The sequence below is a fragment of the Acomys minous genome, assembly GCF_964271855.1.
Source record: "Acomys minous genome assembly, chromosome: 14".
In the NCBI taxonomy this organism is placed as follows: domain Eukaryota; kingdom Metazoa; phylum Chordata; class Mammalia; order Rodentia; family Muridae; genus Acomys; species Acomys minous.
This window is the reverse complement of record NC_140496.1, coordinates 24058351-24073375: the sequence shown is the minus strand read 5'-3', so window position 1 is coordinate 24073375 and position 15025 is coordinate 24058351. Positions and strand designations below refer to the sequence as shown.

At 46.0% G+C, this 15025-nt stretch overlaps 1 protein-coding gene across 4 annotated transcripts in view; it reads right to left on the bottom strand.

Moving 5' to 3' along the window:
• Nucleotides 1-15025, bottom strand: part of LOC311583121 (uncharacterized protein) — an 89979-nt gene that overhangs the window by 36066 nt on the left and 38888 nt on the right. For all 4 annotated transcript variants that reach the window (XM_084756435.1, XM_084756436.1, XM_084756434.1 and 1 more), the window contains exon 4: nucleotides 3862-3944. In XM_084756435.1, coding sequence (XP_084612561.1) covers nucleotides 3862-3944 — 83 coding nt within the window. The remainder of the gene's footprint in view (nucleotides 1-3861; nucleotides 3945-15025) is intronic.

Sequence of the window (15025 nt, the reverse complement as noted above, 5' to 3'; positions counted from 1 at the left end):
TTTGTTATCCTTCATCTGTGAATTATGGATTCGATGTGCCAGCCATATTTTCCCAATGCATATTAAAATGCATAACCACTCAAGTAAAACATGTTTGACTCGATGCCACCCAAATCCACTCGGGTTCCGCACTCAGGAATATAATGGAACTGATGAGCTCTACACGGCTGACGACCATGTCAGGGAAGGTCACCCTAGGAGGGCCAACCCATGCTAAAGTTGTTCAACAAGTGCTTGTGGACCCCCGGCTCCAGGCACGCCACTCTGGGAAATCATAACAACTCTTGTAGTTCCATCTGACAGCCAGTGAGCTTTTATGATGAGCTGGGCACCGGACTAAGAACTTTACAGCTGGTGCCTCATTTTTATCCACTGAAAATCCCATGAGTTAGGTATAACTTATTTCTGAATCTCGGAAAGGTGAATTATTCATTACTTAGCCCCAAAGCTAGTGTATTAGTTTTCTTCTGCTGCCATAAGAAATCACCACAGATTTTGTAACTCAAAGAATCACATATTTATTATTTTCATGTTCCGTGAGACAGAAATCCAACAGAGGTTTCACTGGACTAAGAACAAGGTGTCAGCAGGGCCATGATCTTTCCAGATACAGAAACAGAACAATCTGTTTCCTCACGTTTTCTGGCTTCCAGAGGCCCCTATATTCCCTGGCTCATGGCCCCAACTCTGTCTGTACAGCTAGCAATATGGGCTGTGACCTCTTACTGCCGTCCCTCCCGTTCTGCGAATCCAGGAATATTGATCTGCTTTTAAGTGCTCGTGCCTTCAAACTTCCTGGATAACTGAGGATAATCTGCCCTCAACTTTGTTTCCTTAATCACTTCCGTGAGGTGGCTTATACCATGGGTCTCGGCGACTCACAAGTGGACATGGCTGCTGCGGCCCCTGTCTATGACAAGTCGTGAAGGGCAGAAATGAGATTCAAGCTTTCATCCCACAAATCAACCATTACACTCCAGAGAGAAACAGTCACCGAAGGGCTCAGAACTAGACATGCGCAGAGGGCTGCAGAAAGTGTGCTAACTCCCATTTACCGTTCTGTTCCCTGTGTCTCTTCCCATCCAGCACGGAAGCTACCCCAAGAGAGGGATTCCTCGGATGCAGCTCAATCTACATCTTCGTCACGCAGGGCCACACCATCGAACACAGCAGTGGCAGCAATTGAAATGTAACCATTGCGATCAGGCCGTGCTGTCTGCAAAGCCTAGATGCTGGCCTTCAAATACGGAAGCCAGAAGAGGACATCAAATCCCCTGGAACTAAAGTTGCAGACAATTGTTAGCTAGCTGCCGTGTGGGCATGGGGGACAGAACATAGATCGTCCGCAAGAGCAAAAAGTGTTCTCAACTGTTAAGCCATATGTCCACCATCCCCTATTACCAGTGAAGGAGCTTGTGTGATACAGCTATCCAGGGGGCTGAGAGTGTGAAGGAAGTGGCTACAAATGCAGCCTGGTCTTTTCAAATATGCAGTCCTACTGGAGAGTTACAGCTACACTCCCAGAAGGGCGGGCGGGTGGCGAAGAGTGCCGTGCAGCGCTTAGATTCCCATGAGGAGCCAATGCTTTGCAAGCACCTCTAATGGGTGGGGTTGAACTGTCTTTGTCCACTCTGCCAAGGCAGAGCCATTGAAGGACTGAGGCTACAAAATGGCTTCTCTGTATTTCTGTTTAAGGAAGAACACTTCTTCTGGACAGGCTGGGCTGGGGAAGGATTTCCCCAGTCATCATGCCCTCCTGAAGGTGCAGCAGTTAGGAAACAATCTGATGGAGGTAGTGGGCAAGGGTGACAGGAGAAGGGGACCCTGTATCTCCAGGAACCAAATGTCGTAAGAAACAGCTAAGTGAAATTAGGTGAAATGGAAAGATCACATCCCAGGGAGGATGTGTTTCCGCCCTGTAAGAGCAGTGGAACAAAGATGCTCCAGTGCAAAGCAGGGGGAGGAGCCATAGCCGACCACAGGAAGCAATGTTTCATTCTGGAGATCACACACAGCTTCAGCTGCCTGTGAGCAGGGTCAGAGCAGCAGGTGGCACAAAGGCCAGTGCCAACCCTGACCAGAAGAGCAGACACGCCTCTTCGGTGCTCCCAAACCCACCACCAGCCCTCCTAGCGCTTCTGGGCTCTTTGTTACAGAACCCAGGGCAGATTGCTTTAGAAGAGAGGCCAACAGGTTCAGAGACCTTCCCTTGCCTGGTTTGCAGCGTGCCTTCATTAAATATTTCAGAGAGCGGAAAGCCACATCAAAGGCAAGAGTTCTTTGCAGCCGCTGTGGCTGGAGGCTGGAGTTGGGTGAGTGGCCCATGGCTGCAGGACTCTCTGTTCTTTTTTCTGTCTTTCCCTCTTCGATGGTCCCAATTAATTTCAAAACAGAAACATGGCCCATAAATGTTGGATCTATTAAAGGACAAAGAAACTGTGATGCAGGTACCAGGGAGAAGACTGGACCTGACTCCTAGGCACCGAGGAAGGACAACCATAAAGAGAAGGGACATGTGACACCGTCACCGGCAGGCACCTGCGAAGCAGGCTCAGCCTTACACTGCAGTTCAAGGAAGCCTGGATCCAAAGAACAGCAAGACACAAGTTCACACAAACGTCTTCAGCCCCCAGCTATCTTAGAATGACAAGACTTCTGTTCACAGTGGGGCCAAGAAGAAAAGAGACATACTGAAAACCGAAAAGGGTAGTTCCTTATAGCATAGAAAGTAAGAGAAACACCCATATTTACTTTTTTTTTTTTTCTCCATTCTCAAGTCCCGTGGAACCGAGAGGAGCAAATAGATTTTAGGACATAAATAAGAAAACAAGGAAACCTGAAGAGATTGGACAAGGAGACACAGCCAAGGAACAGTGGCTGCAGAGGGTAGAGAAGAAAGGCTGAACTAGACTCCAGGGGATGAAGGCTGGCACTGTAGGAGGTGAGAAACAGGACCATCTACAATGTGGATTGCCAAAGACTCAGCAGGCAGAAGCTGGGGAATCCTTCCTGAGTCCTGCCAGGCCTTGGAAAGTACAGGCTGACTCAACCCAGTAACCACGTGTAGGCCGCTCAGCAGGCATGAGATCAACCTATGACGCATGGCCAAGCCACTTCTTGTAGCCCCAAACTCGCTGATTTTGCCGAACATTCTAAAATGTTCCATTCTCTGTAGCTCCCACACACTGGGGTGGAGAAGTATGATTCCTTTTTTTATTTTCACTACTTAAAAAAAAAATACATCCCAGATGTAATTGTTTTTTTTTTTCCTTTCCATATGTTTGGATTCTAAGAGTGAGTCATTGATTCTACCCCAAACTCCCTGCTAATCATCCAAGACTTTTCTTTTGCTCTTTGGGAATACCAGGCATTTCATCTTTTTAAATAATTCTTCCTTGAGACTCTGTGTAAGACCAAGGAAATGGTGGTGAAACTAACAGGTTGATTTTTTTTTTATATACTGTATGTGTGGTTTGAATGGAAGACTAAAACTCTGAAGGTCAATCCAATGAAAACAGTGGTAGAATCATATAAAGAGGATGGAAGAGAAGAGTGTGTGAGAGTGACAGACAGCACAACCTCTTTCTCAGTTAAGACAGAGTCCAACACTGTTCAAATACTGAGGGGTTAAGACACACAATACAGGCAGTAGGTACACATGCAGGGATGTGTGCCAAGAGCCACCTTCAAGTGGCCATTCTGGGGGGAGGGTAGTGAAGGGAAACTTGAGATGGCAGGTTTTTAATAGCCTGCCTTGCAGAGCTGGGTAGACCCACCAAATGTGGGTGTGGCTTTGAAAACGATCACCCTTTCATTCTTCCTGTCTATTCCCAAGTTCGCCATCTCAACCCCAGGACGTACCTGTTCTCGCTCCACAATTCACAGGGTCGTTTCTTACTTCCTCCCTCATTTTCCTCATGATCCTACTGAAAATGTTTGAACATCTAGAAAAAACAGAAGGAAAGTACAATAGACTTCCACACTCTCTTCATCAGCTCACCAATTATTAATGTTCTTCATGGTTTCTTCATATTCATGTGTGTGAAATGCACTTGGAAACATTTCTGCCTGCATCTCCTAAAAAGATCGTTCTCCTGCATAACCACACGTAAAATTCACAAGCTTAAATTTCAGCCAGTTTTGACATCTGATGGTTGATAGGGGTAGGGGAGGTGTTTGTTTGTTTGTTGTTGATGTTGTTTGTTTGTTTGTTTAGGGTTGTGCTCCCTGGTAGGTTGACCATACTCCAGTGGATGCCCTTCCACCCATATACAGACATCATTAATTAAATTCAATGGCTTATGAAGAAGAAGGAGGAAGAGGAGGGAGGGGAAGAAGAAGAAGAAGAAGAAGAAGAAGGAGAAGAAGAAGAAGGAGGAGGAGGAGGAGGAGGAGGAGGTGAGAAGAGATCTGTAAGTTGAGTGTGGATGAGCGAGGATGGGGGGAGATGGCAGGATGGGGGGGTGAATATGATTGAAATAGTATGGATGTGTGAGTTTCTCAAAGAACAAATTAAGATACTTAAAAAATAAAAAAATTAAGGAATTCCATCTAGCATTTACTCCACACATACATAAACATACGCATATGTGCATATATACACATATATGCATGTTCACAATGTGTATACATGCATAAACCCACACATTTATGTGCATGCCTACTTATATGTTGTATATATATATATATGTGCATGCATTACACGTGTGTATATAAATTTCCACATGTGCATATACATACTTTCATAATGTATACACTCACATACATCTTTGATACCTGATATTCATACCTTTTGGTGTCTCTCAAGGACAATGGCTTTCTTTTTTAATGAGGAGTGATGGTGGGAAAAGCTGTGGGCCTGTGTATTTGCTTCCTCAGTAGATTCAGAGTAAACACTATAGACAAGAATCACATGTAGGTGATGCCTTTGACTTCTCTCTGCATCACAAAGGAAGGCCCATAACGCCATGCTTACCACACTTGGTGATGAAAGTCCAACCACTCAATTAAGGTGATGATTGCCAGAGCTCTCATCTGCAAAAGGCCATCTATCCCTCACAATGTGTAGTTAATCTTGGAAAACATATGGTTGTGCTGTTCCCCTGATAATCTCAGCATCCCTTGTGATCTGTGCTGGAGTCCGTGACTGAATGGGGTTTGTAAATTATACTTTCCCCATTCACTCCTCATTAATTAACTGGCATTATTCTGTAAAGAATTCCCCCTGCTCCATCTAGGAGGAGCATGATCTAGTGAAAACTGTATTGTACTAGATACTCAAAATGTTACCTAAATTTGGCCTGCAAAGGCCTAAACAAACTGGCGGCCATGTACTTTAATCTGCTCTGTATGTCTAGGAGCTGTGTGACTTTAGAAAGCAGAGTTCATGTCTGTTTCTTGGTTTTTCCATCTATACACAGTCAACACAGCAATAGGCTTCAGTAGATTTTGTGTCCGTGATGAATGAATGAGGCCATCAGAAACATTTGGACCACGCCTGCCATGAGCTAGGCCCTTGGGGGTGCTTTTAACTACATGTTCTTACCAGCACTTCCTCTATTCAGCACACAGAAAGAGCTCACAGGCAGAGGACTGAACAAAGAAAGAAAGGGAGGGAGGGAGAAGACCTTTAAGGAAGAAAAGATAAGGATGGGGAAATGACTGTAAGTAAAAGAACTTGTGCAAATGTGAAGACCTGAGTTTGAGCCCTCAACACCCGTATTAAAAGCAGCATCACTATACCAAGATGAGACTTGATAGCCTATGACCATATAGTGGGGGAGGAGGTCCTCCACGGTCACAGACCTAGGGGCAGGGAATAGGGTGAAAGTGGGAGGGAGGGAGGAATGGGAGGATACAAGTGAAGGCATGACAATTGAGTTGTAATCTGAATAAATTAATAAAACTTTTATTTAAAAAGCAGCATCAGTCGATCATAATCCTAGCATTGGGAAGGATCCCTAAGGCTTGCTTGCCAGCCAGTCTAGCCAGCTGGTGCATCAAGTTCAAGGAAAGGCCATGCCTCAAAAACTAAGGTGGAAAAGGACTTAGGAAGGCACCAAACCTTGACCTCAGGCCTCTACACACATGCTCGCCTATGGGTACACATATACAAACATGTACATGCAGAAACAGAGGGGATAGGTAAGCAAACCTGAACCTTGCTCTTCCCTTCCTCTCACTCCACTCTAAGCCAAAGACTACTTCCTGGTTGATACCCAGCCTCGCCTACATCATCACTCATGGAGAAATAACAGCCCTGAACTAACACAGGGCTGTTAAACCCAAGTCCTGGCTGACAAGACATGTTCTTTCCCATCTGCTGCCTTCTGTACAATGCTGGTCTTATTATTTCCAACAACACAGTTCTCTGTGAATTTGCTTGTTGTGCCAACGCAGCTTTATGTAAGCATTTCCTGTTCCATTTTCCCTCTGTGCACAAGTCACTGATGCAAGGCAGCCAGATCCCAGGTCTACCAGACCTCCCTAGAGAATAAATAGCCATGGCCTGACTTGTGTGCCTTTGACCCCAAAAGACACCTTGGTCTTCCTTATAATGACCCATAAGGAGCCCCTGACAGTTGGGAGTTCAAGGTGGTCAAGGATCAAAGCAACAGGAAGTCAATGAGGTACATAGATGCTGGTTGTATGGTTTTCCTTAGATGCAGTTTTATAATCGTCCACAAGAAGCTGATAAAGAAAACCTTTGGGGTATAGGCATTAGATATGGGCTTTAAAGAATAAACGAGAGTTTCTGGTCAAATAAGGAGCAGAAAAGAGCATAGCACAGAAACAGACCCCAAAGGGGTACAGTCAGATGGGCAGTTATTCTGCTTCACTCTAAGCAGAAGTTGCAGATCCATCTAGACACTAGCCATCCAGAGTCAGCCAAAGTCTGCAGGACAAAGACTCCATCTTTCAGGACCCTGTGCCCTCCCCAAATACCAGTCAAAGTTAGTCCCAAGGCTACCAGCATTTCTGGCCAGCTGGCAGCAACTGTGGGAGTTCCCATGACGGCTTCAGAGTCAACAACCTACTAGAATAGCTCTCAGGGCCCCAGGTAGGTTCTGCATTTGTTATCATTTTACTACAAAGAGTACTTTCCAAACAACAACAAAATTGTCCCGAGTACCCACTTCCCCAGAGAATCAGGACTGGTCACTCCCACCCCCACATATCAGAATGTCCCCCAAATGGGAGTTCCATTGTGTTTCAGGCTCTAAGATTGTTGGGGGGGGGGGGTTCCCTAACAACAACATGATTGACAGCCCAGTCTGAAACCTCCCACCCCTCCTTAGAGCTCAGCATGGCTCCAAGTCCTGAGCCTAGACTCACAGGGCTGGTCTTTCTGGGGGGGCTAGCCTCTATCCTGGGTCATCTCACGTTTGGTATATACTTGGGAGACAGCTGGAGAGTTCTGTGAGTAAAGGCATACTGTTACCAAGAGTTTTCTCTCCTCTGTGTCAGGAAGCCAGGACCAAGGTGGGAAGGACCGGCCACAGACTAGAGCTGAGCCCAGTGTGCAGAGAGAATGCTAAGCCATAGAGAAGACAGTGCAGGGGAGGGACTGGACAGAGGTTACACTGCAGTTAGCCAGTGCCCACGGAGAATCACGAGCAGGTCACTAAAGTGCCCACGAAGAATCATGAGCTCTTGGCAGGTCACTAAAGCACAGGCGGGCCTGTTCTGTTATGCAGTATCCGGTCTCTGCTTTCCCTGCACATGTGTCAGGTGGTTCTGCTTTTATGCAAATGTGCTTATAATTCTTTCATCACAGATGTCCCTGGTGCAGTGCATCCAGCAGGCTTTCCCTGTCCTCTGACAATATGTATTAGCCTTCTACAACACAGAGTCTGGCCAGGATTTCCGCTTCTTTGCCCTGCTATATGAGATCCTACTATGAACCAACACCAGTGATGTGAGACTTCTCTTAGTCCACTTTCTGTTGCTAATAATACCACAGAATAGGTAGGTTGGTCCCAGTCCAAGGTCAAGAGGGCACACCTTGATTGGCAGAGACCAAAAGCTGGGCAAGGATCACACAGCAAGAGACAATATACCTAGCCAAATTGGCTCCTGTTATAGAAACACACCTCAGATAACCGTTAACCTGTAAATCCTTTAATCGAATGAATGGATTAATTCATTCATGAAGGCTGAGCCCTAATCACTTCTTAAAGGCCCCACCTGGTCTCTCCTTTCCAAATCTCATAATGAGGATTAGATGTCAGCATGAGTTCTAGAAAAGACAGACCATACTCACACCCCAGCAAGACTTGGCCTGACATCCCAGACAGGTTGAGCAGAGAAAAGGAACAATCTGACCTTGTTCTTTCAGAAAGCAGGGCCTCTCCTGCACCACAGAGGCAGTCACCAGGGCCCTCCTTAGCTGGGAAGCCACCTCATTTCTATTTGGAGTATCACCAATCATATCCTACTAAGGCATAGAGACCACAAGTAAGCTGTAGGTAAAACTATTGTGTAGCTGTTTCTGTCAAATTAAAACATTCTCACCTGGAAGGAGAAGGGAGGCTTTTAAGCCTGGAGAGGCTAAGAAAACGTACAAGGCTTAGGAAGCTCAGAAAACAACTTACAAGGATCAGGAAGCTCTCTAAAGTTACAGGGTGTACAGTAAATAAAGGTTGAGGGGAAGCAGGGCTCTGTTCCTGGAGCTGACTGCATGTTGGGCAGGAAGCTTCAAGACTGCAGCTTTGGGTGGGTGAGATGTCTCAGCAATCGGAAGTATTTGCAGCACATGCCTGCTGACCTCAATTCAACCCCAGAACCTCAGTAGGGTGTAAAGGGAGAATCAGCAGCGTAAAGTTGGCCTCTGACCTCTGTATGTACACTATGGCATGCATACCATGTCCACATACACACTCATCCCAACACACGTAACAACAACAATAATAAATAAAATGATTTTAAAAATGCAGCTTTCCTGAGTTATTAATCACACTGGGAGGGATTTCTGGTGATGCAGTTGCCCAAAATTAGTTGTTCCTCTATAAATAATATCAGTAAATGTATTGATTGACTAAGCAATGCTTGGCTGGAATTGTTTATTTGGTCATCACTGGTACCCTATCTAGAGTAAATAGATATTTGTCTATGTCTCCCCAAGGAAAATCATAACAAAAGCAAGGAAAAAGTAGAGCTAGAGGGGAAGAAAGAGGAGGAAGAGGAAAAGATAGGAAGAAATAGAGAGAGATGCAGAAGGTCTTCATTCCACCTCTACCTTCCAAGTCATACAAATCATTTATTCTTCCTTTCAAGATGGAAGTTCCTCTCACTTGCTAATCCAGGCAATGCTTTGAGTCCTGAGCTGTTTTGAGTTCATTATTGTTGTTGCTATAATTATCAGAAGCCTGTGGAGTCATAAGGAAGAACCATTGGACCCTAGTGGCAGGCAGAGTGTCATTTGTTATTTTATCCAATACTGGTTTAACTAGGTCAGGCCAGTAGCTGACCACTGTGTTATAGGTAAGGATGCTGACCTGTGCAGAGGTTATATGACTGGCCCATGGGTTCTAAGATTCTCAGCATGCCAGCAGTAAAGTCGTTATGCAGACAGGAAAACTAAAGACTAGAAAAAGGAAGTAATTCACCCAGTGTCACAAAGCCAGTCAAACCAGTAGCAGGATTCAAATCTAACACTCTGGGTTCTTGATCTTATGCTATTTCTTAGTTAAGAAACTGTTTTAGTAACACCAGAGGATTGCTGTCCAGGGACCAAGGTATATCAACTAAGTTAACTGCTACTCTGCATTCTTGGATCTCCTCATGAAAGTTTTGGTTCAACATCAACGCTCCTAGGAGGAGCCTGTTAAGGATGTGTGGACCACAGTCTGATCAGAAGTAGTTTTGTTTTGCCTGTAGGGTGTCATGAAATTAGATCCAATGCCTATCTCAATTAACTTTCCTTTTGCTGTGATAAAATATCCTGATAAAAACAGCTTAAAGGGAAATGAGCTTATCCTGGCTCACAGTTCAAGGGCATGTCACAGTAAGGAAGTCAGGCGGATGGAGCTTGAAGCAGCTGATCACATCACATCTCTGATCAGGGAGCGGAGAGAGATGAACTCATGCTGTTCAGCTCCTTGTCACTACTTATAGAGCCCAGGATCCCAACCAGGGAATGTTGCCCCCCACAATGATGGCACCCCCACCTCAATTAACACAATCAAGATAACCTTCCACGGGCAGGTCTAAATTCTGTTGAGTTAACATGAACCATCACAGTACCTTAGAATGGACAATCTGAGCTAAACGTTGGCAGTATATTTCACTGGTCTTAGTGATAGCTTGAGCATAGAGGTCTATACCCTGACAAGGATGGACAAAGGCCCACAAGCACTGTGATCTCACAAGAGTTTATCCTTCCTGTCTCCATCAACATATACTTTTTGGGCATTCTTTCTCTATGACTGCCAAGGGGTTAATGAATCAAGAAAACGAAGTGACATGACCCCAGTGTCCAGTCTATCCTGAAATGCTGTGTAAGAAACAGCATTGCTGCAACAATTCTTATTATTCTTCTATGACATGTGACGTCATATGTGGCTCTCAAATTGATACATTTACTAGAGAGTCTCTGCTTCTGGCACTCAGGGAAGAGGCAGGTAAGTCTGGGTATGGTCCCTCATATATATCTCTCTCTAGAATAAGCAACTCCTCTGGGCTGCCTCTGTTCAAAACCAACAGGAGACTTGCCAAATCTGACCAAACTAGACACAGACAACTAAAGACAGCTTTGTCACAACTGTTTGCATGTTAGTGTCCTGGTCATGTCAAAAGCCAGTGAGGCAGAAAAAAAAATCCTTTCCTATGAAAAGACACTGGTAAGTCACATAAAGAGAGGTATGGACGCCCAATCCTGTCACAAGAAAGGAACAAAGACTTATGAATACTCTGTCTACTCCACTCATAATGGATTCGTCTTTTAAATCATTGATTTACCACTCTGCTGCACCCTTTGGAAAGAAGGATAGAGAGGAGCCTGTCTCTACACTGAGCTGGGAGACTCTGCCGACGTGAGGCGCAGATAGGAAATGGCCGTGGGAAAGCACACTGGCGAAGTGGAGCCAGCTGCAGCCCTGGCTTTTGGAAGGCAGAAAAGCCAGGCTTTGTGGTCTTGGGACCTGTGCTGGAGGCCACTGTCATAGTACCACAGTCTCAGTACCACACTTCTCCTTCCAGAGGGCAAGTCAGGCCAGCGAGGAGGAAGCCCAGGAGGGTCCGGGTGGGCAAAGAGAGAGGCTCCACCGATGCACTTCTCACTAATTAGCCTGCTTTGAGTGCCAACTCAGCAAACTCAAGGCCCCATATCAGACCCAGTGTGGGTCCCACAGCCACACACCAAGACCTGGGAGGTGTACTGAGTGCTGGATAGCCAACCTGACCAGACTCTGCTGGTGTGAAAGCTTCAAGCTTTACTTGGGAAAAGTTGTACAATCGGGAGTAAGAGAGGAAAAAAACAATAGTTACTAGGAAAAAATTTTCACAAGTTTACAAACTAGTCCCTTAAAGAGGTGGGATCCTTCCTGGACACAGTTCTCTTGGTCTGGACAGAGAAACCAGTCTCTTCTCTACCTTTGCTCTGTCTCTTTCGAACATCCTGGCAGACAAATTCACAGCAGCACCTTGGCCTCTATGGTGACACCGACGAAGAAGTGGATCTCGTCCCATCAACAGCCAAGACAAACCCAGATGGCCTCTCATGGACTATGGTGACAAGTCCAGGGTTAAGAAAGATGATGCTTCTATCCACCAAACTGGCCCATGCAATCAGTAAGCCCTCCCAGGTTCCAGCTGCAGAGGGCACATCAGCACAAGCTTCGGCTGTGCACGCATGCGCAGCAGACCTCAAGGCTGAGCTCTGGCCCTGAGGAGATGGTTCAGTCGGTAAAGTGCTCACCAGTAAACAATGTGAACCCTAGTGTCCAGTGTCCACAGAAAAGGCTGGATGTGCTGGCATGTTTGTAATCCCAGAACTGGGGAGGCAGAGACAGTTTGATTCCATGGAGTTCACTGACCACCCAGCCCAGCTTCATTGGCAAGGGTCTCTGTGAGAGACCCTTGACTCAAAAACCAAGGTAGATCATTCCTGAGGATTGAACCCCCAACACTGAGCTCAGGACTCTCAGATTCTGTAATCACAGACGGTGCTAGTTTTACCCTTGTTGTGACCATATACCTGAGAAAGCAAAATTCATGGGAAGAAAGATTTCTTTTAGCTCACAGTGCCAGTCCATTATGGTAGAGTAGGAAGAGAGAAGCAGAAAAGCTCCTGTTGTCTCAGGCAGGAAGTAGAGAGAATATGTATCTCTTGGCTTCCTCTCTTCTCCTCCTCTATTCCATCTAAGGCCTTAGTCTATAGAGTCCCTAGGCTATGGAATGGTGCCACCCACATTCGGGACAGATCTCTGGAAAGGCTATCCCAGTCACTCAGAAATGCGCTTTCCAAAACTTGTAGACATTTCTCATCCATTCAAGTCAGTAATCCAGATGATCTCCCACTCCCACACAAGTGGTGTCCTTTCTCTCTCTCTCTCTCTCTCTCTCTCTCTCTCTCTCTCTCTCTCTCTCTCTCTCTCTCTCTCTCTCTCTCCCTCCCTCCCTCTCTTGTCCATTCAGGTCAGTAATCCAGATTATCTCTCACACAGGTGGTCCAAACACACACACACACACACACACACACACACACACACACACACACACACACAAACACTAGTGGAGACTGGACAGCTCCCTTCCAAAATGTCACAGTTTTGGAAACTGAGGTTAATTTAAATTCAACCAGATCTTCAAATATTATTTTTTTCCTCATCATATGAAAAAGTAACTGAAATAAGAACTTCAGAGTCAGATATTCTGCTAAGACCAGGGTATCTGATGGGCACTAAGACACTATTTTAAGAGGAAGCAGAAGAGACCAGACCCGGTGGAGGCCATGCGGTGGGTCAAGTAGGAGTTGGCTGGAGTTCAGCCCCCATCTGTCCTAAGTGCAGCGAGAGAAGCACAAGGCCCCATGGAGGCCTTCTCAGCATTGCCATTACAGAGTGGATACAACCTGCAGGATCAACCAACAAAGGAGGCGTAAGGACAATGGAAGACAGTTGCTTGCTCCACATGACTGAGAAATATAAGTTCCTGAGAACCATTGGAATGCAGCTGCCACAGTGGCAGAAACTAGCTAGTTACACGTTCAGAAGTGCGAGCCCGTGGAAGGGCAGACCTGGGCAATATGCTCGATCATGTCATATCTTCATGTCACCAGAAGCAATTTTCACAAGGTCTCACCCAGAGTCAGAGGCTGCCCCAACTCTGGAAGCCAGGTCCTGACCACTGGACTTTGCATGTCCCTCACTTTGCATGCCTCAGTCTTTGTGATCCCCAGCACTATGCCAAATCATCAATAAACCTGCAAGCTGAATAGAGAAAAGTAGACCTCAGGCCTTTCCCTCAGAAAACTCAAGACAAGGCTTGGGAAGACACATGACCACTCATGGCCACAGTCAAGTCACTGCCCCCCCCCTGTTCCCAGGAGCCACCCAATGAAAGAGCCACCCAAGCTCATAGCCACATTCTTGGTCTCATACCTAAGAGCCTACACACAATTCTGTATAACAATGTGTTCAGATGGTCAGATAACGGGGGGAAGTCCCTACCTGAAGAAGGTCAGGGCCTGTCGTCTCTGGTTCCCTGAACAGACCTGAGGTCTCAGGAGAAACAACACAGCCTCTATCCATACATTTGCCCCCCCCCCCCACCTGTTCACCCTTCCTCATGCCATTACTGGCTTGCCTAGATGCCAGAGTTCAAGACTCAGCCTCAGATATGCTTCCTCTGGGGAGCCCATCCTAAGTTCCTCCTCTGGCTCTCAATACATGCCTTGGTAGATGCTCTCCTTTTCAGGCTCCTAAAATACTTTCCTTGCTTGTTTATTGGATGAATCAGTGAATCTGTTTCTTTATTTCCCATACAGCTATAGGGGTAAGGGCTTTCTTACATTTAATGAACCCTAGGAACAATATACTCTTGCATATTCTAAACTGTATAGTAGGGACTCAACAAATATAGTGAAGGGATGGATGGATGGGTGGGTGGGTGGATGGATGGATAGATGGATGGATGGATGGGGTAATGAAATGGAAATGTTTATTAAGCACACAATGAGGACTATATCTAGCTAACTCATCACCACAGTAGTTACAGCCAACAGTGGGTGCTCAATAAAAGTTTAAGCATGGCTAAAAGGCCATCTGGGACCCCCAGATGGCTGAGAACATCCTGATGGCACCTCCAGCCATCTGGATTTGGTCTGCCATTAAGTATATGCACCAATGCAACCACATCTGAGAGAGTTCATGCTTCCACAACCCATGGCCCAGCAGGCATAATGAGAAGGGAGACAGAGTAATAAAGAAAGGACATTAGCCCTCAGGCCATTTACCAGGGCCAGGGAAGCCCCCAGAACCTCAAACAGGAGCAAAGTGCCTGCAGGAGTCAGGAGGGCTCCTCTGTAACTGATGACATGTGAAGTCCAAGGTTAGAAGAAGGAACTGAGTTTTCCCAATGACTAAGAGCCTTTACAATGGTTCACAACCTTAAGGACCCTCGGGGACACTGCCTCTACTTGAGGACAAAATATTACGCCATCAGTCATATTTAAGCTCCCTCTGATTGGGATCTTCACAGAGGCTTAAGGGCTGAGCTTCTGTATGATTCACAGCCAAGAATTGGCCAAGGAGGGGGTTACCTGGAGAGGGACCTTAATGGAGATGTTCGGGAAGGACTCGAGGAGATGCAGGCTATGGAGAGGCTGTGGGAAGGATGCACTGCCGGGTCACCAGGGTCCTCTCCCATGAGCCTCCACTCCAGAGGAAGGCAGTGACATTGGAGACAGCTCTGGATATCTGCCAGTCATTAGAAGCTAACTTGGATCTCCATGGTACTAGGTGCTGTGTATTCAGTTCCTCACATCTATTAATTATTTTATTTTTATTTATTTTTATTGAGTGTG